Source organism: Ovis canadensis, chromosome 5 (genome assembly GCF_042477335.2).
Source record: "Ovis canadensis isolate MfBH-ARS-UI-01 breed Bighorn chromosome 5, ARS-UI_OviCan_v2, whole genome shotgun sequence".
NCBI classification, from domain to species: Eukaryota; Metazoa; Chordata; class Mammalia; order Artiodactyla; family Bovidae; genus Ovis; species Ovis canadensis.
In genome coordinates, this window is record NC_091249.1 from 31,513,107 (window position 1) to 31,536,701 (window position 23,595).

The window sequence follows — 23,595 nt, forward strand, 5'->3', positions numbered from 1 at the left end:
GATTGTACTCTGACCTTCAGGTTTGCATGAGTCCACAGAGCACTTTGTTGAAAAAATAAAATCAACATGTGCACCCTCCCCCTCCCCAACCCCCCAATAAAACAAACAAAACCCAGCCATCTGGAGCCTGGGAATTTGATACAGCACATTACAAGTTACATCTCAAGTGTTTGGGATAATTTGCCAGCAGTTTCAAGACAGGCTTGTTTTTTAAGATGTTCCTTAAGTATTGTAAATGTCCCTAAATCAGTAATTGTTGGGGTGGTTAGAGCCTGCTAATTGTGTTGTTGAGAGAAAATCAGTTTGGAAGCCTTCATTGTGGAAGATGAATGAGGGGAGCTCACCCATCTGGCAGGGCGCATGAGCTTGCAGGCAGCATCTGACTTGGAATATGGGGGCCTGGGTTGTGTAGAGCTCCCCCAAGATGTGTGGGTGGAACACACGTCCTATTGGGTTCACCTTGAAGCTGCTGGGGTTTAGTGTGGGGGTGAAGGAAGCCTGCAGGTAGCAAATGTTTGCACCCATATTGCAGAATGCACTTTGATCCTCATTTATGCCGTAAGATTCGAACAGATCACCCCAGATGAGTAAAGGCCAGTCGGGGGACACCAGCCACTTCACACCCAATGTTGCCATGTCAGCAGCGCTTTTTATCACATCGGAGAGGCGAGTAGGGGCACCAAGGCTCCAGAGCTTAGCAGCAGTCCGTGGAAGGCGTGTCCAGAGCCCCCAGTCAGCCTGGGGCCCACCTGTGGTCGGGGAGGGAGGGTGTCGACATGTGTTCATAGACGGTGTGTTTTTTCCTGAAGGAAGCAGAGGAATGGAACGAACTGTTGTGATGGATAAATCCAAAGGGGAGCCTGTCATCAGTGTGAAAACCACAAGCAGGTCAAAGGAGAGAGTGAGTATTGCCCCTGCCTTCTCGAGTCCCGCCGGTTCCAGTGACGGTTTAACAACCACATTGATTTGTGTTACGAGAACAGCATTGTTTCACTCTTGAAATGTTAAGGTTCTTTGAAGTACTTAGGAGACATGTTGCTATTAATAACAAGACTGTGCACAGACATGGATTAGGTTCTGAAACTTACTCTGAAACAATCCTTAACTATGTTTGTAGCCCATAAACAAGTTGACCCTTTGCCAGTCCTGTTATTCTATACCATCTTCCAGGAGAGCTGATTCATGAACTGGATAGAATGGGCAAGGCCTAGGGCTTGTCAGGCTGGAAGGCAGGTTCTGCTCATTTTCTGTAGCTGTTTTTCTAGTTTTTTATTAAATTAACCAAAAAGACAAGTTGAGCCCACCTGCCTCTCTTTCATGATCAGAGAGTGAGCTCCGTTGCCTGTGTGGCCTGCACCACAGGCAAGCTGATTGCTTCTTCTTTTACTTTTTCTACTCTGGCAAACTGAACCCTTTGCTTCCCAGCTGAAGGTTCTAACTAAAACATTAGCGAGGAGAGCAGTACCCTTTTAGTGAATACAGAGCTAGCAGTGTTCACCTAAGAGCACTTTATGATGTTGAGGCTTAATTTTGAAATGAGCACATGGGGTCCATAAAGCGGCAGTTCCCAATGCTGTGTTCCCCTGAGGAGAATCATAAAATACAGAGAAAAACCAAGGAAGGCCAATAATCTCACCAGCCAGATAACTCTGATGTTAAACAAAAATGTAAACTTGATGAGAAATACAACTAGTACAGAAAGAGATGAGGTAAGCAAAGCGGAAGCCTCCGCTCTGCATGGGCCCCTCTCAGCGGCCAGTGCACCTGCCACTTGCGTATCTACACGCACAGCACCATGGGGCCTGGGCCTCCTGGGACTTGCTGTGCACATCGGTGCTGTCTTGTGAAGCTTTATATATGAGACAAAAAGGTCGGCTTTAAAGTTCAAATTTCGAAGTGATTATAGATTCATAGGAAGTTGTCAGAGATAGCACAGAGGTCCCAAGAACCTGCCGGGTGGCTCGGTCCCAGTTAACTGTGGAGGTGGGGCAGCACCAGGACACTTTGTCAGCAGTGTAGACTTGAGTCCTGCCACTTGAGTCCACGTGCACACCTGGTCCCTCAGCACAGAGGTCTCCTCCTAGACACCCCTGTAACGTTGCCCACCCCGCCAGTCCATCCCCAGCGCTGGAAGCCTGTGAGCGGTTTTTTTTTGTCACCAGCATGGTGTCCTGAAAATGTGTGTATGAAATCATACAACCATGACCTTGAGATTGGTCTTTGCCCTCAGCATAGTATCCCTGAAATCCATCCAGGTGTGTGTGTGGGGGGGTGTCCTTTTCCTGGTAAAGCTTTACTACTGAGCTGTGGGTGTACCGTGGTCATTTTGACCAAGGCCCCTGCTGATGGACACTGGGCTGTCTCCACGTCCCCTCTGGACGCAGCATTTGTGGGTATGCCATTTGTCAGGGCAGGTCCAGAGCTGCAGACACATTGTTTGTTGTGGTAGATGCTCATTGAGTGCCCTTCAGAAAGGTTATGGAGGACACTGGCATGTGCCAGGCCACTAAAAAGTGCCTAGGGCAGGCTGTGGACCCGGGAACCCAATGTGAGACACACACCTCTCCCCTCGCCACTGCCACACCATCCTCCCCAGCAGATGACATCTGTACCTCAGGATGTAAGCCGTCTGTCCTTCCCTTCTCCAACCTGCAGTGTGGGCTCAGACTCCCAATTCTGCCCTCCTTGCAGATCATTGCGGTGTTTGGGGTTGTGAACCTGTCCTTGTAATGAGCGTGGACAGGTCTCCTCTGTATCCCCTCCTTTTTTTTCCCTCTTCAGTAAAATGTTTGGTTATGACCTTTCACTTTCTTTCTTTTGGATTGCTTTGTTTTTCGTTGATATTTTGCCCCTCTGTGAGCTAGTTAAGAAAAGACTGCTGAGGAGCTTTTTAAAGAACGTATCCCAGGTTCCTTCCCTGGGAATTGTGAGGCAGTGGGTCCACAGGAAGCCCTGGGTTCTGAGTTACACAAAACCCTCCAGGAGAGGCTGGCTTGTGGCCAGTGTGGGAGCCCCAGCCTTGGAGAGCCTCAGAATGGAAGTCATTTGTCAGTGTTTCTTGCCTTCTCCCAGAAATGGAAGAGCACAGAAGTGCTCACAGTACTCTGCTTTATCTGGAGTGCTGGTTTACACCTGTGGGCCTTTGGCTTGCTCTGTATGGAGGCCTCCTGCCTGAGCCCTGAACCAGCGGTCGAGGGGTGACCCCACCGAGCAGAGGGATTGCCGCGGGGGCTGGTGCGCCTGCCCTGTGCCTCTGGGGAGCCTGGTTTTGCTGTAGATAATGCAGAGCGCTTGGCTCTGCGATTTCAGAGAAACTGCTTGCTGAGGTTTTACTCTACCCCTTCTCTTTCATTAATGCCCTTTGCAAGATTTGAAAGCAAGGCTGTAGCGTCAGAACTCACACAGTGAGGCAACCTGTGCTGGGGCCTCCCTGTAAACCCCAGGGGACCCAAGGTTCTTAGTCTAGTCCAGACATGCTAATTCCACTTGCCTCCTATGTTTGTCATCATCATTTTCCTGACATTAATAAGCCAGTTTTGGTCAACAGAGCTCAAAGAGTCAGGATCGCAAGTCGGAAAGCAAGGAGAAGAGAGACATCCTGTCGTTTGATAAAATCAAAGAACAGAGGGAGCGAGAGCGCCAGAGGCAGCGGGAGCGGGAGATCCGAGAGACAGAGAGGCGGCGGTGAGTGGGGTCTCTTCTCGGGGGGGATTGCCCTTCCTCCCAAGCCAGTAGCCTGGGCTTGCTGGCCTCCTGCTGTCCATGCTGCACCCACCCACCCCACGACGTAGTCGTCCCAGCACAGTCGTCCAAGCCTGTTTCTGCTCAGCAGCATCTCCTCTGGCTGAAGTTGTGCCCTGGCCCAGGTAGCACACGTACCCAGGCCACCTGTGGCTTTGACAGAGGAGGGTCTCTGGGGTTGAGACCTCAGTTTTCCCCACCAAACTGGATCAACAGCTTCTCCAGTTTGTGCCCTTGGTGTAGAGCCTTCCCTGGCGCCCTGGGAGCGAGTGAGGAGAGCAGGGGGGCATCCCCAGCTCCTGTGCCAGCTCCTATGTGCGGTGGCTGAGGGGCAAGACCTATGATTCCTTCACTGGTGCCTGGCTTTCTCCTGTCCCCACACCATCTTAGGTCCCTTTCAAAATGCCACGTGTTAAACGTACACCCTCGGAGAGGGAAAGGGTGACAAAAAGAAGCATGAGTTGCCTCTCAAGGAGAGTGGCTGTCATCCGTGTCTCCAGGGTTTTATCTGCTCAGGAACTTCAGGGTAGCGGTTATCCTTTGCTTTCTTTACTTTTCTGCCGTTTACCTGTGGTTTCATTCTGGTGCTCTTTGAGCAGGTCCTCCTGGTCTGGACCTGAGGCTCTGTGTCTACTCGCCATCATCCCTCCCTCCCAGCTCACCCTGGTTTTGCTAGTTAGAGAAGGGGAAAGGATGAAGTTTGGGGTTTCTGGATGATCAGAGCAGTTCAAGGGGCGGGTTGGAGCCTGTGAGGGGGCAGCCAGGTCACATCCAGGAGCTTGATGTGTCCAGGCTCCCTCCGAGGACCTCGGTGCCCAGGCGCCACCATGTGGGAAAGTCAGGGTGGCCTTCCTGTGTCTGCAGAGAGCGTGAGCAGCGGGAGCGGGAACAGCGCCTGGAGGCCTTCCATGAGGGCAAGGAGAAGGCGCGGCTGGAGCGGGAACGCGAGCAGCTTGACCGCCAGTGGCAGCGCCTGGAGCGGGAGCGCCTGGAGCGTGAACGGCTGGAGCGGGAGCGGGAGCGCGTGGAGCGGGAGCGCCGGCGTGAGCAGGAACGTATCCAGCGGGAGCGTGAGGAGCTGCGGCACCAGCAGGAGCAGCTACGCTATGAGCAGGAGCGGCGGTCGGTGGTCAGGAGGCCCTACGACATTGGGCGGTAAGGCCACAGCCAGAGCGGGGTGTGGCTGCGTCCACCTTGGTGTGGGGAGTTGGGAGTGCTGAAGATGGACACCTGGGCAGAGCTCGTAGCTGCCGCCTCCGCAGCTAGTAGAGTATCTCCAGAGCTGCCACTTGCTGGAGGCTTGGTGATGCTCTTGCCTTGGCAGTCCTTTCATCGGCGCTGTGGTTCCTAGGGGAGCTTGACACTGTCTAGTGGGGAGGAGACAGGCAGGCATGCGTTAGGCCGTGTTCCCTGCCGTCTCCTTCGGGCTCACATGTCCTCCCTGGAGTGAGAGTCACAGAGACGGTGCTGTGGAAAAGCAGGTTGCCTTCTAAGAAAGGAGGTTTATCTCTCTCCGCCTTCTCTGAGCTGCTTAACTGACGGTCTCCCATCACCCCACCACCTTTGAGCCTAATTTTCTAGTAAAAATCAGGAAGAAGATAATTGGAGACCATCCCAAGTTGTGTGTAGTTCGCTGTCACCCGATCTAATTCCCTTTGCTTCTGAAAAGCACGGAGAGAAGTTCAGATTACCATAGATGACGAGTTGGAAATGTGGTAACTCAGAACGTTGTTTCTGGAGAATCAAATATTTCATTTTACTTGCATTTGCGCTCTTGTGGGGATCAAGGTATTAACAGCCTTGTGATACAATTAGTTCACGCAGTGGTTCTTCTTTCAGGACTGTCAAATGAGAATGCCAGGGTGCCTTTTGGTAGTTTGGGGTTTTTAATATATCAAATCAAAGCGATAATGACTGAATGTTTAGAGATTAGCCATGCAGGGCATTTTAAATGATACTGTGTCTGGAGAGAGCATTCCACTTCCACCCTCTTATTTTTTCCCCTCATTCTCTCTCATAAGTGAAATTTGCATCTTTTTAAAAATGAAAAACAGGCGAGATGACACCGGTTGGCCAGAAGGAAAGCGCATGGCCATGGAGGACAGGTACCGCCCGGACTTCCCTCGGCCTGATCACCGTTTCCACCACTTCGACCACCGTGACCGGGGCCGGTACCAGGAGCACGGAGCTGACAGGTCAGTGCCCCACCCCTCTCCAGCAGGGCTGGGTCTCCATCTCTTCTCGTGCTGGAGGTTCCTAGTGACCGCCATACGAGGGATTTAGAGACAGACCTTGAGCGGGATGTGGGAATCGGTGGTCCCTTAGGGTATTTTCGCTTTGACTATGGGGAAGGCCTCATGGTGTGTGTTTCATGCACTGTCCTCTTACGATACACGGCTCCCAGGCTCTGGGTTGCATAGCTCCCTGGGGTCTCCCTGGCCACTCTTCCTTCTTGTCCCTCCCCTGGCAGGAGCTGCACTGGAGCACAGGTCTTTGAGGAGGGGAGGGCATGGCCCAGCCTCCTTGTTCTCACAGATGAGGAAGTGGTTTAGAGAAAGGCCGTGACCCACTGGAGCCATCTGCAGGGGTCACTGACCCGCATGGGGCCCGAGCCAGCCTACACCAAGGGGGCTGACTATAGGATGTGGCAGTGGCCCTCTCAGGCCTGCTTTGTGTTTTAAGGGTCTGGGGGTGTAATTTTTTTTTGTCAGTGCCTCTTTAACGAAGACTATCTCATTTATTAGAAAGGCAGCCCCTGATTTTCCAATTTAAGCATTCTCTCTTTAAGTTTCTCATTGCGCTCCCCCAGGCTGCATATCCTTGAGCCATTTCATTGCTCATTAGCTCCTCCATGAGGGAAGGGAGATGGGGGTGAAGACAGGCTGAGACACCACTCATTTATTTAATCATGGCTGGGCTTGGTTTCTGATGTGTTAGTTACATGGGTCAGATCATACCAGAGGCTAAGACCACGAAGGCTCTCTTATTACCCAGTTTGTCACCAGGCCACAGATTAATTTGGCATTGGCTTCATGGGTTGGGTCTCTACTTCTGAGACCCCTGTGAAGGATTTTAGTTCAGTAAAACCTTCCTCCCCACTTTCTTAGGCTCTGACTTCACTCCTACCCCCAGGGAGCTGTCAGCCAGCTCTTTTTTCAGGCCTGTCCATCAATTAATTGTTCTCATGTGGTGAAAGAGGATAAGTACCCCAGTTGTTGGACTCTTCTGTGTGGTCTGCAGCAGTGTCCGAGAGAGCCGTCAGCTGCCACTGGAATGAGATACTTCTGTTTTGCAGGAGGGAAGGTTCAAGGTCAGTGATGGGAGAGCGAGATGGGCAGGTGAGTAAAAGCCAGACCTCAGGCTGGGAGTATGGCTGCTTCTGTGCAGTGGGCAGACGTGGACATTATATATATAGGGCTTGTTCTTCATCTTATTCAATAGGAAGTGAATAAAGAGGATTGATTGTCTGCTTATGTAGCGTGCCTTCCAGTCTAGACACGTGGGACCTCCCAAACGGGGGCTTAGCAGCCTGCTGGGGTCATTTAGCCTGTGTTTTAGGGCATCCCTGTCAGGTACTAGGGTGGTTGCCTCTGTCTGAGGGTCTGTGGGTGCCCTAGGGTGTCAGCTCAGAGGAGAGCAGATGCCACCCCCATGAGACAGGTGGGGGCAGCATCAGAGTCGTGGCTGTTTAAATGGGGTCGGGAGGCGGAGGGGGTGGTGAAAGAATATATAGCCTCCCTTGCTCCCAACATGTGCTGACTTGCAGAGCACTGACTTGTTTGGCCAGGGGCGTTGAACCACTCCCAGCAGCACTGCTGGCTTCCAGGCCTCCACAGTACTGAGTCTGAGGGCGCTGGCCTGCCCTAGTGGTGTAGGGGAAGCTTCCTGTCACCAGCAAGGAGCAGGTGTTGGTCATCTTCAGGGAAGACGGGTCTGAGTGATGCCTTGGTGGACCCAGAGTCTGGGACTGTCCTTGCTCACAGGGCCAGGGGGCCCTCTGCTGGTCCTTCATGTGCATCAGTGATGGAGCTTTAGGGGTGCTCGGGGTTCTCAAGTGAGGAAGGGATCAAGAAGTGTCAGAAGGGGCCTGGGCATGGCCTCTTGGGTGGCAGGGTCTTCAGGTTGACCAAACCCAGAGGGTGGGCCTGCCACAGGCCTATCCAGGAACAGTGAGGCTGGAGTCGCCCTGTCCCTCTTGCGCCTTCCAGCACTACTCAGACGAGCGCCACAGCCATGGAGGACCACCAGAGCGCCACGCCCGCGACTCCCGAGACGGCTGGGGCGGCTACGGCTCCGACAAGAGGATGAGCGAGGGCCGGGGGCCGCCACCTCCACCCAGGTTAGCGGGCAGGCCACGCCAAGCCTCCCCGGGGGCATCACTGCCCTCACTTGGTCCCAGCTTGGCTTCTGTGCGAGGGATCCAGGTGTATGTGCCCACCAGCTCACCTGGAACAGTGTTAGCTCTAGGGGTGATGGTCCCTATCGCAGGCCCCGGCTGCTGAAGCAGGTAGCCCTGAGGCTGTCTGAGGCTTGTCCCCTGTCAGTAGTAGAGAAGCTTCACTCGGCCCTGTGCTCCAGAGTTGTCTAGGTGTCTTGTCAGGCTGGTGACACAATCACCAGAAGTCTCTGCCACATCTCTAGGGGTGTTTCGGATATTGATCAAAGACTAGGGTGCCAGTTGGATAGATAGTGACCTGCTTAACGCCGAGTTCTCTCAGGTTGTTCAGCCACTGTGTCTTCAGTGTACAGGGGTGAGCTCATGCTCTGGCTGCAGGCTATGTGGAGCTGTGTCACTGTGGGACCGGGTGGCTGTCATACACAGCCTGGGACCAGGTGGCTACACCTGCACATGGGGACTGGGTTTGGATTGTCAGCTCCCAGGGTTTCTGTCTGAAACAGCTGTTTCAAGATAACACTGTGCAGTTCGTTGTCGACAGTGCACAGTTGGATGGCTTTCAGTTGATCCATGGATCCATGCATCCATCCCACAACCCATTTCAGAGCATTTACATCACCCCCCCCCCCAAGAAGCCCCCATAAGCAGACCCTCCCCATCTCCCTGGCAACCACTAACCCACTTTCCCTCTCTCTGGACTGGCCTGTGCTGGACGTTTCCCATCAGTAGAATTACACACTGTCTGTCTATGTCTGCTTCTCTCAGTGAGCAACATGTCCTCAAGGTGCATTCGTGTTGGAGAGAATCTCAGGGCTTTTCTCCTTTTCCAGGCTGATGAATCTCCCAGTGTATGGAGAGACCACATTTTTTGTATTTGTTCATGAATTAGTTAATGGACACTTTGGTGGTCTCCACTTTGGGGTGGTTGGTGTACAAGTTTTGTGTAAATGCAGGTTTACCGGTCTCAGACACGTTGGAATGGAATCGCTGGGTCACATGGCCGTTCTACATTTAATGTTTCAAGGGACCACTGTGCTATTTTCCAGTGCGGCTGCACTGTTTCACATTCCCAGCAGCCCGGTGTGAGGATCCCTGTGTCTGCATGTCCTCACCTGCACTTGGCACCATCGTCTGTCTTTTTAATAGTAGCCATCCTGACTGGTGAGGTGGTTGTGACGTTAGCTGTGCTGAAGACCTACTCGTGTGCTTATTGGCCACATGTGTTTGTCTGGGGAAGTGTCTCTTCCCGTTCTTTGCCAGGAGGGCACAACCCCCCAGCCACAGCCACAGCCTCTCCCTGGAGGTATAGTGGGACCTTTGTGTGTCTGCCTTTTGTTTTGGCAAAGGGGTGGCCGTGACTGGTCGGAGCACAACCAGAGGCTGGAGGAACATCAGGAGCGCACCTGGCCGGGCACAGTGGATGCAGACACAGCAGGCCGGGAGCACTCGCGGTGGCAAGGTATGGGCTGACCCCCGCCTGCAGGTCTGGTAGGGCTTCTGGGCAGGGGCGGCCAGGGTTCCCCCAGCTTTCCCAGGGCTTCTGAGAAGGGAGTGTTAGACTCTTCCTTCCCTTCCAGGTGGTGAGAGGGGCCTGTCTGGACCCTCGGGCCCCGGGCACATGGCAGATCGGGGCGGAATATCGGGGTAAGTTTTGTCTGCCTGTAAAATAGGTTTCTTCTCGCTCTTCAGTTCCTCTCACTTTCTGCATCCTTGATCAGCTTTCTGGTTGAGTGTTTTGAAAACACTCCCATAGCGGCCCTTGACAACTTTTGCAACTAACAGTCCTCCCCAGAAGGCAACCTGTGGTTGTGAATTTTCTCCTCTGGAAAGAGCCAGGGGGCTCTGAGCCTGCTGCTGCGAGGTGACACGATGAGAACACACACGTGCCTTTGTTCCTAGGCGAGGCGGCTTTGCACACAGCGGGCACACCCAAGGTGATGTGGTGCCTGCCGGAGGCCTCGACAGCGATGGACTGGCTGGCCAGGACCGGGGCAACAGAGACCCCCACTTCACCCGCCACTACTAGACCCCACCCCTCCACGCGTCCTGGTAGGCGGACAGATGTACTGTTGAACTCTTAGCAGAGTTAACCTTGAACTTGTGGAATCTTTTAAGAAGCAAAAGCAAATCCTGCCACCGTGTTGTAGCTCAATCCAATGTGAATTCACTTTTTTTTTTTTTTAATAAATGTGTTCTTGTTCTGCCATTTTTAAGACAAGGTTTCTGTTACTGAGGCATTCCATTTTCCATTAATAAAAGTTTATGGTTCTCACCTGTGTATATGTATCGGTGATTACAGAGCAGAGCACAGGGTCAGCCCTCAGCGGCATCACTGTCTGTTTGGAAAGCAGAGGCTGGCTCACATTCCTGAATTCTCACAGCTCCTGTCCCCATCTTACAGAGAAGGAAACGGGTGCAGGGGTCACGTTGCTCACCAGAGTCCCAGAGCCCTTAGGTGGCAGAGCTGGGAAGGAATTAGGAATTCTTCACCAATGGGGAGGGTGTGTGCATCCGGGGACCCTGGGACCAGTCACTTTACCTGACAGTTCTGTGCGATTTGTGGGTCTGGCTGAGGGGCGGGGTTGGGCAACCCCTGCTTGGCATGAGCCCAGCGGTACTGGATCCACCCGTTTTTCTGGAAATGCAAGTTCATAGGTGAAATCTCATTTGTGATTATAAGTAGCAGTGATCTTCATTAAGGGCTTCCCTGGCAACGCGGTGAGAATCCGCCTGCAATGAAGGAGACACAGGTTCGATCCCTGGGTCGGGAAGATCCCCTGGAGAAGGAAATGGCAACCCACTCCAGTATTCTTGCCTGGGAAATCCCATTGACAGAGGAGTCTGGCGGGCTACAGTCCATGGGATTGCAAAGAATTGGACAAGACTTAGCACACTCACAGCAGGAATCTTCATTGAAAACCCCTGACGCCAAACGGGTTGTTCACGAGCTTCTCCCAGCTCCATCTAGGCCCCTGCGATGTGACACCATGGCGAGGCGTGTCTCTGGAAGGATCGCTGGCCCTGCCCTTCTCAGGGGTGAGATGACCTGGTGGCTGTAAGGCTGACGCTGGGGCCCCTCTGCAGGGCTTGGGGGCAAGAGGGAGAGCTGCTTCCCTGAGTCCCAGCCCTGGACCTATGTCATCTGGACTGGCGAGTGATGAGTTAACCTGTGTGCAGCCTGCTAGGAACATGATTCCCTCCTTCCCCTCCCCTTCCCCTGTTAACTAGGACAGCCACCCACTGGCCCCAGAACAACTGCCAATTCTCCTGGAGTCCCCTGTGTTCCTGCTGGGTTGGTGAAGCAAGGGTTTAAAAGAGCAATCTGAAAACCTGACCCAGCTTGCCTTGATGCCCGCATATGAAAGTCAGGCCAGCGCTGGCACTCCACTGTCTGTCTGGCGGTCCCTGTCTGTCTGGATTGCCCAAACAAACACCTCCCTCACCACGGGGGCTTTTAGAGTCATTTTCCAACGACAAATGGACAGGATGCCATCTCCATGAGACACTGGGGCCCAGTGTGGCATGTTTCCTCCTGCGCGGAGAGCCTCATCTCACCCCACAAACTAGTCTGGAAACTAGGGTCCGGGGGGTTCGGAGTTGGCCAAAAGGAGCCAGATTGGGCTTGGGATCTGGAGGTGACACCTGTTTACAGATCTTGTCACAAGGTAGGAGCAAGTCCTAAATTTCAGAACTGGTGCTCCCGAGGGGGCCCCAGGAAGTGTGGAGAGTGGGCCAGTATCACCCCGCAGCCTGTGAGGAAAGACGGGCCCTTTCATCATTACCCAGGCCTAACACCAGGCTCCATTTTACTTGGATACACTACAGAATAGGTGATGTAAACATTTATTCTCTTCCAGTTATAGAGGCCAGGAGTCCAAAATCAAGGTGTCAGCACAGTTGGTTTCTTCTAAGGCCGTTGAGGGGGTTCTGTTACAGGCCCTTTCCCAGACTCCAATCCAGTCCAGTGAAAGTGAAAACTTTAGTCACTCAGTCATGTCCGAGTCTTGGCAACGCCATGTCCCCATCGACTGTAGCCCACCAGCCTCCTCTGTCCTTGGAATTCTCCAGGCAATACTGGAGTGGGTAACCATTCCCTTCTCTAGGGGATCTTCCTGACCGAAGGATCAAACCTGTGTCTCGTGTTTCCTGAATTGGCAGACAGGTTCTTTACCATTAGTGCCAGCTGGGAAGCCCCCCCGACTGGTGGTCGTCAGACTTTGATGGTCGCTGGCAATCTTTGGCATCTTTTTTCTTTAAGTCTTTATTGAATTGATTACAATACTGTTTTATGTATTTTTTGGTAAAAGGTCTTCGTTTAGTCTCTCTTTCAAGAGAGATCTGCACAGTCACCACAGATACAGTCCCTGCAGAATCTTTACCCCTTTTTTTTGCCAGCACCAACATCAGCCTTTGCAGTCCCCCTGACTTTCTTCATTCTGTTCTTGAGTTCCTTTGGCTGTTTTCTTGAGGTCTTTTCCTTCTCATTTAGGCCATGTTTTGTAAGCCTGTGTTTGGACTCTTTCTTTGCGTAATCCAAGGAATCATAAATCATTCCAAAGCCAGCTGTCTTGCCACCAACAAAATGGATTCGCAATCCAAATACGAAGATGACATCTGGTGTGGTCTGGTACATTCTGGCCAGTTTTTCCCAAATTTCTGTTTCAGGTACTGTTGCCTTTCCAGGGTGAAGAACATCTATGACCATTTGTTTCTGCTGAAGTAGTTGGTTGGTCATGAACTTCCTGGTCCAGATAGTTACTGTGTCATTCACAATGGCAGCTGATCTTCAAGCAGCCAGGGAGGAAAAAAAAAAAAACAATACTTTTTTTTATGTTTTATTTTTTTGTCCAAAGAGGCATGTGGGATCTTAGCTCCCCAACCAGGGATTGAACCCACACCCTCTGCATTGGGAGGCAAAGTCTTAACCACTGGACCACCAGGGAAGTTTCTAATCTTTGACATCTCTTAACTTGTAAATGTCTTACTGCCTCCTTCATGCAGCCTTCTCCGTGTGTGTGTGTGTGTGTGTGCGTGCATGTGTGTCTGAATTCCCCTTTTTATAAGATCACAGTCATGTTGGATTAGCACCCACCCTAATAACCTCATTTTAACTTGATTGCCTCTGTGGATATGAATTTGAGCAAACTCCAGGAGATAGTGAAGGACAGGAAAGTCTGGCGTGCTGTAGTGCGTGGGGTCAGACACAACTGAGCAACTGAACAACAACAACCTCTGTGCAGATGTTGTCTTCAAGTATAGTCACATCCTGAGGTCCTAGGGGCCAGGACATCAACATGTGAATTTGGCAGGGAAAAGAGGTCACAGTTTTCAAAGATATACAGATTTTTCAGGAATGCAACTTCTGGGAAAATTGAGGAAAATGGCTTGTCATTTAGTCCAGAACCTTACAAAGAGCTGTTCACCGTTTCTGTGAACAGACCTGCAGGGTCTAAACATCCCCCCTGCTGCTTCTGCCTCAGATGAGCTGTCTCAATAGGCCCACGTGTCTGAGCACTTCATCCTGTGTTCAGTGTAACGAGGACTGCTGCCCCCGCATTCACAGGCTGAATTAGTATTTATCAGATATTATTGTCTTTTTATTTCTTCTGTTTATATCTGATAGAGCATCATATGGTTGAGCTGCTGTTTTGTTGTTGTTGTTTTAACTGTATGTGGTTAAGTCATAATGGGCTTCCCAGGTGGCACTAGTGGTAAAGAACCTGCCTGCCAATGCAGGAGACGCAAGAGACACGGGGTTGATTCCTTGGTCAGGAAGAGCCCCTGGAGAAGGAAGTGGCAACCCATGGTATTCTTGCCTGGAAAATCCCTTGGACAGAGGAGCCTGGCAGGCTACAGTCCATGGGGTTGCAAAGGGTCAGACACCGCTGAAGCGACGGAGCACACAAGTCATATTAGCTCTGATTTTTATTTCTGGAGACAAAAGGGAAGTGGAAGAAAAGACATGTTATAAAAAGAATCTGCAGGGACTTCCCTGGCAGTCCAGTGGTTAAGATCCCATGCTTCAAATGGAGGGGGTGCACATTCTAACCCTGGATGGTGAACTAAGATCCAGCATGATGCGCAGTGTGGCAAAAAAAAAAAAAGAGAGAGAGAATCTGGGACACTTAGGTTGTGTCCACCTCTTGGCAGCTGTCAGTCATGCTGCTGTGAAGATGAGCGTGCCTGGATGTCTCTATACACCTGTTTTCTACTCCTGAATGTATACCTGGGAGTGAAATTCCTGGGTCCTATGGTAATTCTAGACATTTAACTTTTGAGGAACTGCCAGGCTGTTTTCCATCGAGTGTGCCCCATCTTAACGTTCCCACCAGCCCTGCACGAGAGTTCCAAATGTGTCTCCATCTTCACCACTTGTTTTCTGAGTGTGTTTCTTGTTGTAAATAATAGCCATTCTAAGGACTTCCCTGGTGGCTCAGACGGTAAAGCATCTGTCTACAATGCAGGAGACCTGGGTTCGATCCGTGGGTCGGGAAGATCCGCTGGAGAAGGAAATGGCAATCCACTCCAGTACTATTGCCTGGAAAATCCCATGGACAGATGAGCCTGATAAGTTACAGTCCATGGGGTCGCAAAGAGTTGGACTCGACTGAGCGACTTCGCTTTCACTTTCGGGCTTCCTTGGTGGCTTAGCGGTAAAGTATCTGCCTGCCAACGCAGGAGCCACAGAAGATGGGAATTCGATTCCTGGGTGGGGAAGATCCCCCTGGAGAAGGAAATGGGAACCCACTCCAGTATTCTTGCCTGGAGAATCCCATGGACAGAGGAGCCTGGCGCGCTACAGTCCAGTGGGGAGCTAAGAGTTGGACACAACTGAAGTGACTGACCACCACCACCAATGAGTGTGTTAGTAGTGTGGATAAGCAAATTGTGGTCCAGCCATACAGTGGAATGTTGTTGGTTGTTGTTTAGTCGCTCAGTTATATTCTTTTCCATTATGGTTTATCACAGGATATTGAATATAGTTTCCTGTACTATACAAGTAAGACCTTGTAGTTTATCCATCTTATATATACCAATTTGCTAATCCCAGATTCCCAGTCCTTATAGATACATTCATATCATGTTTTAGATTCCATATATGTGATATCATATGGTATTTTTGTTTTTGTCTGACTTATAATAATCTCTGCTGCTGCTGCTGCTAAGTCGCTCAGTCATGTCCGACTCCTAGCGACCCCATGGACTGCAGCCCACCAGACTCCCCTGTCCCTGCGATTCTCCAGGCAAGAACACTGGAATGGGTTGCCATTTCCCTCTCCAATGCATGAAAGTGAAAAGTGAAAGTGAAGTCGCTCAGTCGTGTCCGACTCCTAGCAACTCCATGGACTGCAGCCCACCAGGCTCCTCCGTCCATGGGATTTTCCAGGCAGGAGCACTGGAGTGGCTGCCCTTGCCTTCTCCATAATAATCTCTAGGTCCACCTATATTGCTGCAAATGGCACCATTTCATTCTTTCACTGGCGTTATTCATTCTTTTTATGGCTGAGTAATATTCCATTGTATATAGGTACCCCTTCTTTATCCATTCCTCTGTTGGTGGACATTTAGATTGATTCTGTGTCATAGATACTGTAAATAGTGTTACTATGAACACAGGTACATGTATAGGATGGCAAGATTTTTTAATTAAACTTTCTATATTTTATTGGGGTATAGCTGATTAACAATGTTTTTGATAGTTTCAGGTGAACAGCAAAAGGACGGAGCCATGCATGCATGCTAAGTCACTGACTCCGATTCTATAGACCATTGCCCACCGGGCTCTTCTGTCCATGGGATTTTCCATGCAAGAATACTGGAGTGGGTTGCCATGCCCTCCTCCATTCTCCCCCAAACTCCTCTCCTATTCAGGCTGCCATATAACATTAAGCAGAGTTCCCTGTGCTATACAGTAGGTCTTTGTTAGTTATCCACTTTAAATATAGCAGTGTGCACCTGTCCTTGGGAAGGCAAATTTTTGTGTTACATATATTTTGCCACAATTAAAAAAAAATGCTTTAAAGGTCAGGGTTGGGACGGTTGGGTGTCATAGGAATGGCAACCACTGCAGCAGGCTTGGGAGACAGACTTGGAATCCAACCTACCTATCTGCCCATAGGAGTTAATAGTTCTTCTCTGTTTTGGCTTTGTTAACTGAGAATAGGACAGTATTTGTCATAGAGGGTCTTTGCCAAGATTAAATTAGTTAATAGACGTAAAAAGCTCCTGGAAAATGTTAAGTGCTCAGTAAATGTTAACAGGCACTGGGAGGCCTACCGGAATAGGGCCTAAGGTACTCATGCTCTCCGGGAGACCCATAAAATGTTTTCTGAGGCCCAGAGAGAAAGAGGGCAGAAATGATCAGCTTCAAAAATGCAAAGAGAAAACTGCAAAATCAGAATGAATACCTTATCACATGTCTCCACATTTACAAAAATGTGTCAACTCCATCAACCGCTAAATTCTGTATTCATAAAGATTTCATTACATTTCAAAACAGCTCCTAGGTTAAATTTTCTCACTTTGCAGGAATTCCCCAGCCTGCACAATGATTGCCAGTCTCAAATTGCACGCATTCCTCTTCGTTAAATATTTTCATATGCAGTGCTCTAAAAAGGACTTTTGAGTTTTTAAAAACACAGGCACAGAGTTGTCGGTTCCTGGGGATATGGTGCTCTTTCACTGGTTTGCAGATCGAGGGGCGGGGTCTCCACTGAGACCTCCCAGTGCTGCCCCTCCCCCATCCTCCAGAGGTTAGCCCATCCCTCCCTCGTTGGTCACAAGATCACAGGATGGTGAGGCGAGTGGGTTCACATTTCAGATCCTTCTTTTGTCAACTGTGTATGTATCCTTGGGAAAGTGACTTACCCTCTCTGGAGCTCTCAGAGTTCTCATTTCTCAAATGGGCATGATGCCTCCACCCCAGGTCACTGGGCAGATTGTGGTGGGTGACTGTGTCAGGTCCAGCCTTATGAGCTAGGGCAGGGGCACGGGGGGCCTTGGCATGCAGCTTGTGGGAATCTTTGTTTCCTGATCAGGGATCAAACCTGGGGCCTCAGCAATGAGTGTGCTGAGTTCTAAACACTCATTACCAGGGAATTCCCAGTATCACACTGATTTTATGATTTTAGAGTTTCACACGATACCTGCAAGAGAATTAGGTGTGTGTTCCCTCTGGCTGTCATAACAAATTCGCACAAACCTCTCACCTCAAAGTCTGGAGCTCTGAAGTCCTCCAACTCCAGGTGCCTACAGAGCTGTTTCTTTCCAAGGCACTAGGAAAGCGATCTGATTCCCTGCCTTTTCCAGCTTCTCCAAGCCACCCACATCCCTTGCCTCCTGGCCCCTTCCTCCAGCTTCAGAGCCAGGAAGGCAGCATATTTCTCATCATTTTTCCCCAGTCACATCTCCCTCTGACTATTAGGGGACAGTTTCCAAAATCACGAGCCTTGTCCAGGCCTGCTTGCCCGAATTGCCTCGCAACAGTAGGTCCTGAAAAGCAAAGTGGTGCTGCCTCTGAAAACTAACCCGAAGAATTTGAGAGGGCCCAAAAGGAGGGAGGAGATGCCAGCCCATAATATATCCTACCGACCTTCCAGAATCCTTCATGCTTGAATCCATCTTGAACAAGAGATGCACACACTGCCTGGAAGAACCAGGGTTGTCAGGGTTTGTGTGTGTGTGTGTGTGCGTGTGTGTGCGCGCGCGCGTGCTCAGTCGCTCAGTTGTGTACAACTCTTTGTGACCCCCCTGGGCTGTAGCCCGCCAGGCCCCTCTGTTAAGAGAATTTTCCAGGTGAGAATACTGGTGTGAGAGACCAATTCCTCCTCCAGGGGATCTTCCCAATTTAGGGATCAAACCTGAGTCTCTTTCGTCTCTTGCACTGGCAGGTGGATTCTTTACCACTGAGCTACCAGAGAAGACCTAAGCCTGGTGACTCAGGCTAAATGTGGGCCGAACAAGATGACTGGCCAGAGGCAACTCAGAAACCAACCTCAGGACCATAAACCCTGAGCCTTCGAGCCACGTGGCAGAGCCGTTCTGGGTTCCTTTATTTGCTGCTTTCCACCTGGGCACCCCCTTCCCAACAAAGTCTCTTGCTTTGTCAGCCTGTGTGTCTCCTCAGACAATTCATTTCTGAATGTTAGACAAGAGCCCACTCTCGGGCCCTGGTAGGGTCTCCCTCCCTTCCTGGTACATGATCACAGTCAGGAAGGGATCTCTGATGTGGACTTCTTTGTAGGGGGGAGGGGGCATTATTTTGCCCGTCCCACTGGGATGTGACCGAATCTGTTTTGGGGACAGAGGTTCACAGGCATGAGTACTGACCAAGGAAGTGAGACAGTGGCTACCTGTGGCTTCAGGCTTGTGGCCTGATGGCTCAGATGGTGAAGCATCTGCCGGTGATGTGAGAGACCCAGGTTTGATTCCTGTTTGGGGAAGATCCCCTGGGAGAGGAAATGGCAACCCACTCCAGCACTCTTACCTGCAGAACCCCATGGAGAGAAGAGCCTGGTAGGCTACAGCCATAGGGTCACAAAGAGACATGACAGAACGCGAGAAAAAGCTGCCTGGCACTGACCCTGGGGTGATTAGGGCAGGGGGATAGTGACGCCTAGTGTGAGAGGAGCAAGTTGGGATGTGAGCTCTGAGTCAGCTGGTTTGCATGTGAAAGGCACCCTAGGGCGACTTGTTTGCTGTCTCTGGGAATTAGCTGGTCCTGGGAGGGGCTGAAGCCCCAGATGTCAAAGCATCAGACACAAGAAAATAAAGACATGGTTAACACATCCATGTCTAACTAATACACCCGGAACGCTGTTGATGTTCAGGCACTAAGTCGTGTCCGACTCTCTGTGACCCCATGGACTGCAGCATACCAGGCTTCCCTGTCCTTCACTGTCTCCCAGAGTTTGCTCAAACTCATGTTCATTGAGTCAATTATGCCATCCAACCAACTCATTCTCTGTCATCCCCTTTTCCTCCTGCCTTCAATCTTCCCCAGCTTCAGGGTTCTTTCAAATGAGTCAGATCTTCACGTCAGGTGGTCAAAGTATTGGAGCTTCAGCTTCAGCATCAGTCCTTCCAATGAATAATCAGGGTTGATTTTCTTTAGGATGGGCTAGTTTGATCTCCTTGGAGAAGGCAATGGCACCCCACTCCAGTACTCTTGCCTGGAAGATCCCACGGACGGAGGAGCCTGGTAGGCTGCAGTCCATGGGGTCACTAAGAGCAGGACACGACTGAGCGACTTCACTTTCACTCTTCACTTTCATGCATTGGAGAAGGAAATGGCAACCCACGGCAGTGTTCTTGCCTGGAGAATCCCAGGGATGGGGGAGCCTGATGGGCTGCCGTCTATGGGGTCGCACAGAGTCAGACACGACTGAAGCGACTTAGCAGCAGCAGCAGCAGTTTGATATCCTTACTGTCTAAGGGACTCTCAAGAGTCTTCTCCAGCACCACAGTTTGAAACTATTCATTCTTCGGTCCTTCATGGTCGAACTCTCACATCCATACAGGACTACTGGGAAAACCATAGCTTTGACTATATAGACCTTTGCATCACAGTGATGTCTCTTTTTCAATATGCTGTCTAGATTTGTCATAGCTTTTCTTCCAAGGAGCCAGCATGGTAGACACAGTGTAAATTCTTATTGAATCTATGCAGAGGAGAAAGAGAGAAAGGACACAATAATCCTATATCTTATGGACTTCCCCGGTAGTCCAGCGGTTAAGACTCTGCCTTCCAGTGCAGGAGGTGTGGGTTCGATCCCTGGTTAGGGAGCTGAGATCCCACATGCCTCACAGGCAAGAAACCAAAACATAAAGCAATATTGTAACAAATTCAATAAAGACTTTAAAAATGGTCGTGTCCGACTCTGTGCGACCCCATAGACGGCAGCCCACCAGGCTCCCCCATCCCTGGGATTCTCCAGGCAAGAACACTGGAGTGGGTTGCCATTTCCTTCTCCAGTGAATGAAAATGAAAAGTGAAAGTGAAGTCGCTCAGTCGTGTCTGACTCTTCTCGACCCCATGGACTGTAGCCCACCAGGCTCCTCCGTCCATGGGATTTCCCAGGCAAGAGTACTGGAGTGGGGTGCCATTGCTGTCTCCAAAAATGGTCTACATAAAACAAATTCTTAAAATCCTCTGTCTTCATGTTTTCATTCCTGTCTGGGTCTTCTGGGGCCTGGCCGAATTCTAGCTTAGAACGTCTGACAACCTTGTAGTAGTGTCTTCAGTCAACACCAGGTGGCAGACCGTCTCCACTGAGGTTGAGAGGGAACACTGGAATGTTCGGACACGTGCAGTAGTAAGGCTGCTGCTATTCCTGAGGAAGGTCCATGGAACACCTCTAGTAAGAGGTACCTGGGGGTGGAGGGATGGGCTTACTTATTTTTCAGTCACACCACCATGGTGGCTTGTGGGATCTTAGTTCCCTGACCAGGGAGAACCTGGGCCATGGCTGCAATAGTGCTGAGTTCTAACCACTGGACCTCTGGGGAATTCCCAGGGAGGGGCTTATTTAAAATGTAGGTTCCCAGGCCCAACTGACCCATTGACCCCTGGGAGGCTGACTGTTGAGAAGTGGCTTCTAGGGGCTCTTCAGGTCCTGTCACGGAGGCCCCCGTGAGGGCTGGGTGACTTATGTGAGACCAAGCCAGGCTGGAGAATGTTATCCCAGCTCTACCTTTTGCCACCTGGATGACCTGGAACTAGTTACCTCAAACGCCTGAGTTTTTTCTTGCTGTCTTTTTTTTTTTTTTGGCCACGCCACGCAGCATGTAAGATCCTCCCCAATCAGAGATCGAACCTGTGCCCCCTGCATTGGGAGCACAGAATCTTAACTACTGGATCTCCAGGGAAGTCCCTGAGTTTTCTCATTGTAAAAGGGGCTGGGGGATTTCTGAGGATGCAAGGAGCTGATGCATTTAAAGTGCTTTGCAGGCTTCCCTTGTGGCTCAGTGGTAAAGAATCTGCCTGCCAGCGCAGGAGACATGGGTTTGATCCTTGACCTGGGAAGATCCCACACGCTGCAGAGCAACTAAGCCCTTCCGCCACAACTATTGAGCCCGTGCTCTAGAGCCCAGGAGAAGAAACTACAGAGGCCAGCACTGTAGAGCCTGTGCTCCACAAGAGAAGCCACCGCAATGAGAAGCCCGTGCGTCACAACTAAAGAGTAGCCCCCACTCGCCGCAACTAGCGAAAAGCCTGTGCATCAATCAACAAAGGCCCAGCACAGTCAAAAACAAATAAAATTATTATTATTTTCTATTATTAGGTTGTACCAGGTCTTGGTAGGTATATGCAAACTCTTAGCTGCGGCATGCGGGATCTAGTTCCCTGACCAGGGATTGAACCCGGGCCCCCTGCATTGGGAGCACAGAGTCTTAGTGACTGAACCACCGGGGAAGTCTCTTGAATAAAAGTATTTTTTAAAACAGTCAAAAATAAGGTGCTTTGCGTAGGACCCAGCATCTGTGGGTGCTTAGCCAGTGACTGTGGTTGCAATCGATTCTTCTAGAAGAGCCAGGTCTAAATTGGGGCCTTCCGCCTCCTTGCAGTCTTGGGGAGGGGGTTAGATCTGCCCCCATGTCCACCACAGCTGTGATCTATAACCCTGTGTTAGCAGTTTTTCCAACAAGGGGCCCTGTTCGGGTGTCTGAAAGCTGCACACTGAGGGGTTAAGTGCCGGCAGCCGCTGATGATGCCTCGCGGCTGCCTCCAATCTCACAGTCAGACCCACCTCGTGCCAGCCAGCCGTGAAACTGCCAGGCGCCCCACATAGCCAGCCACAGAAACTTCGCGCTGGGCCCCCATGGGGAGGCTCGTAAAACACTGAAGCTTCCCCTGCCAGCCCCGGCGGACCGAATATTTACAGACTCGGCTGAAATGAGACCCAGCAGGGCAAATTTCACAGGCAGCCCAGGAAAAGTCTCCTCCCCCCTGTCCCTGGGTAAACAGGACACAGGGTGAAATGCAGTCTGTTAGGCCAAGGCCCACACTCTCAGCAAGACAAGATGGGACCTGGGCTTGACATAGTCGCTCAGTCATGCCCGACTCTCTGCAACCCCAAGGACTGCAGCCTGCCAGGCTCCTCTGTCCATGGGATTTCCCAGGCAAAAATATTGGAGTGGGTTGCCATTTCCTTCTCCAGGGGATCTTCTGGACACAGGGGTGGAACCTAGGTCTCCTGGCATTGGCAGGCAGCTTCTCTACCACCGAGCCACCAGAGAAGCCAGAGAGAGCTCTTCTGTTTAGCAGCGGCTTCCAGGGCATTTCCTGTGTGCCAGACTCTGTGCTAGGGACAGAACAGTGACCATGACCGAGACAGATCTGCTCTGTGGAGCCCATGGGGAGGGTTTCAAGCAGGAGGTGGAGTGAGCCTGGCTTCCTGAAGGAGCTGAGTGGAAGGACACCCCAGGAGAGGGAACAGAATGTGCAGGAGCCCCTGGGAAGGAATGGGTTCAGCAATCTGGGAGGAACCTAGCAAACAGGAATGTGCGTGAGTTGGGTTCAGAGTGACCTGCGAGGTCCCAGTGGGGTCAGGGATCAGGCGATTTGGGGGCACTGGGGGTGGGGATGGCAGGCTTCAGCAATTGAAGGGATCCTCAGGCTCCTAGTAGGGATAAATGTGTCTGTTATCCCAGAAAGGTAACTAGCACTTTCTGTCTCCAGGGAATTGGCAGCAGCCAGTCCTGGGGAAGGGGCAAGCCAAGGTGGGCTCATGGCCAAGTTATCTGGACAAAGATAACAGCAGGAGAAACCCCTGCATACTCCAGGCATGAGGTCCCCCCACCCCTTCTCCAAAGACCCGAATGTAGGCGGTAGGAGCATGCTGGCTAGCAGAGCTGATAAGGTTGGTAGCTCATTCCCAACAGCTGCAGGCTAATGAGAGAGGCGGCTAATTCATGGAAGAGCAGTTGGGGGGCTGGGAGCGGGAAGAGTGGGGGAGAGAGAAAAAAGATGGAGAGATGAAGAAGGAACAGAGCTGCAGAGAAACAGAAACAGATAGAAGGAAAAAGAGACGGCAGTGCACAGAGAAGACAGAGAGACTGAGGCGCAGAGAGAGCCACACAGACCAGTGCAGAGGCAAAAGCAAACGCAGAGGGACCTGGAGATGCGAAGATGTTGAACCTCAGAAGCTGCTGTGACCCCTGCCCCCCCACCACGTAGCCACTGGATGGTGCCAGAGAGCCACACTCTGTCCCGCGGTTGTCCCTACCTGGCCTCTTGGCAAGCCCCAGTCCTTTTCTCTCCACCTGCGGTTCCCTTACTGGTCCGCTGGCACGTTAGCAGGAGGCCCGACCCCAGGGTGGAGATGGAGATGAAGGCTGGGGCAGGGTTTCGCAGGAATCAAGGATGTCCAGAATCCCTGTAAGCTTGCCACCCCCATGCCAAGGCCCTGTGCATGTCTCCTGCGCATAGCACTGCTTATCCTGGGGTGTGTTTTCAT

The 23,595-nt window shown here is 51.3% G+C and overlaps 1 protein-coding gene and 1 pseudogene across 5 annotated transcripts in view; one reads left to right on the forward strand and one right to left on the reverse strand.

The window, feature by feature from the left end:
- SAFB2 (scaffold attachment factor B2) overlaps nt 1-10,409 on the forward strand; it is a 29,078-nt gene extending 18,669 nt beyond the window's left edge. Inside the window, exons 13-21 of one of the 5 annotated variants that reach the window (XR_011257208.1) lie at nt 810-901; nt 3,548-3,684; nt 4,606-4,896; nt 5,796-5,936; nt 6,874-7,079; nt 7,950-8,080; nt 9,484-9,596; nt 9,715-9,781; nt 10,037-10,409. Coding sequence is in view for 1 of the 5 variants with exons in the window: in XM_069591389.1 (XP_069447490.1) it covers nt 810-901; nt 3,548-3,684; nt 4,606-4,896; nt 5,796-5,936; nt 7,037-7,079; nt 7,950-8,080; nt 9,484-9,596; nt 9,715-9,781; nt 10,037-10,163 (1,142 nt within the window). In the remaining 4 variants the exon portion in view is untranslated. The remainder of the gene's footprint in view (nt 1-809; nt 902-3,547; nt 3,685-4,605; nt 4,897-5,795; nt 5,937-6,873; nt 7,080-7,949; nt 8,081-9,483; nt 9,597-9,714; nt 9,782-10,036) is intronic. The other 4 variants (XR_011257211.1, XM_069591389.1, XR_011257209.1 and 1 more) reach the window with 4 other exon arrangements.
- A 2,103-nt stretch (nt 10,410-12,512) lies between these two features.
- LOC138440669 (small ribosomal subunit protein eS24 pseudogene) lies at nt 12,513-21,959 on the reverse strand (annotated as a pseudogene).
- Nucleotides 21,960-23,595: the final 1,636 nt, after the last annotated feature.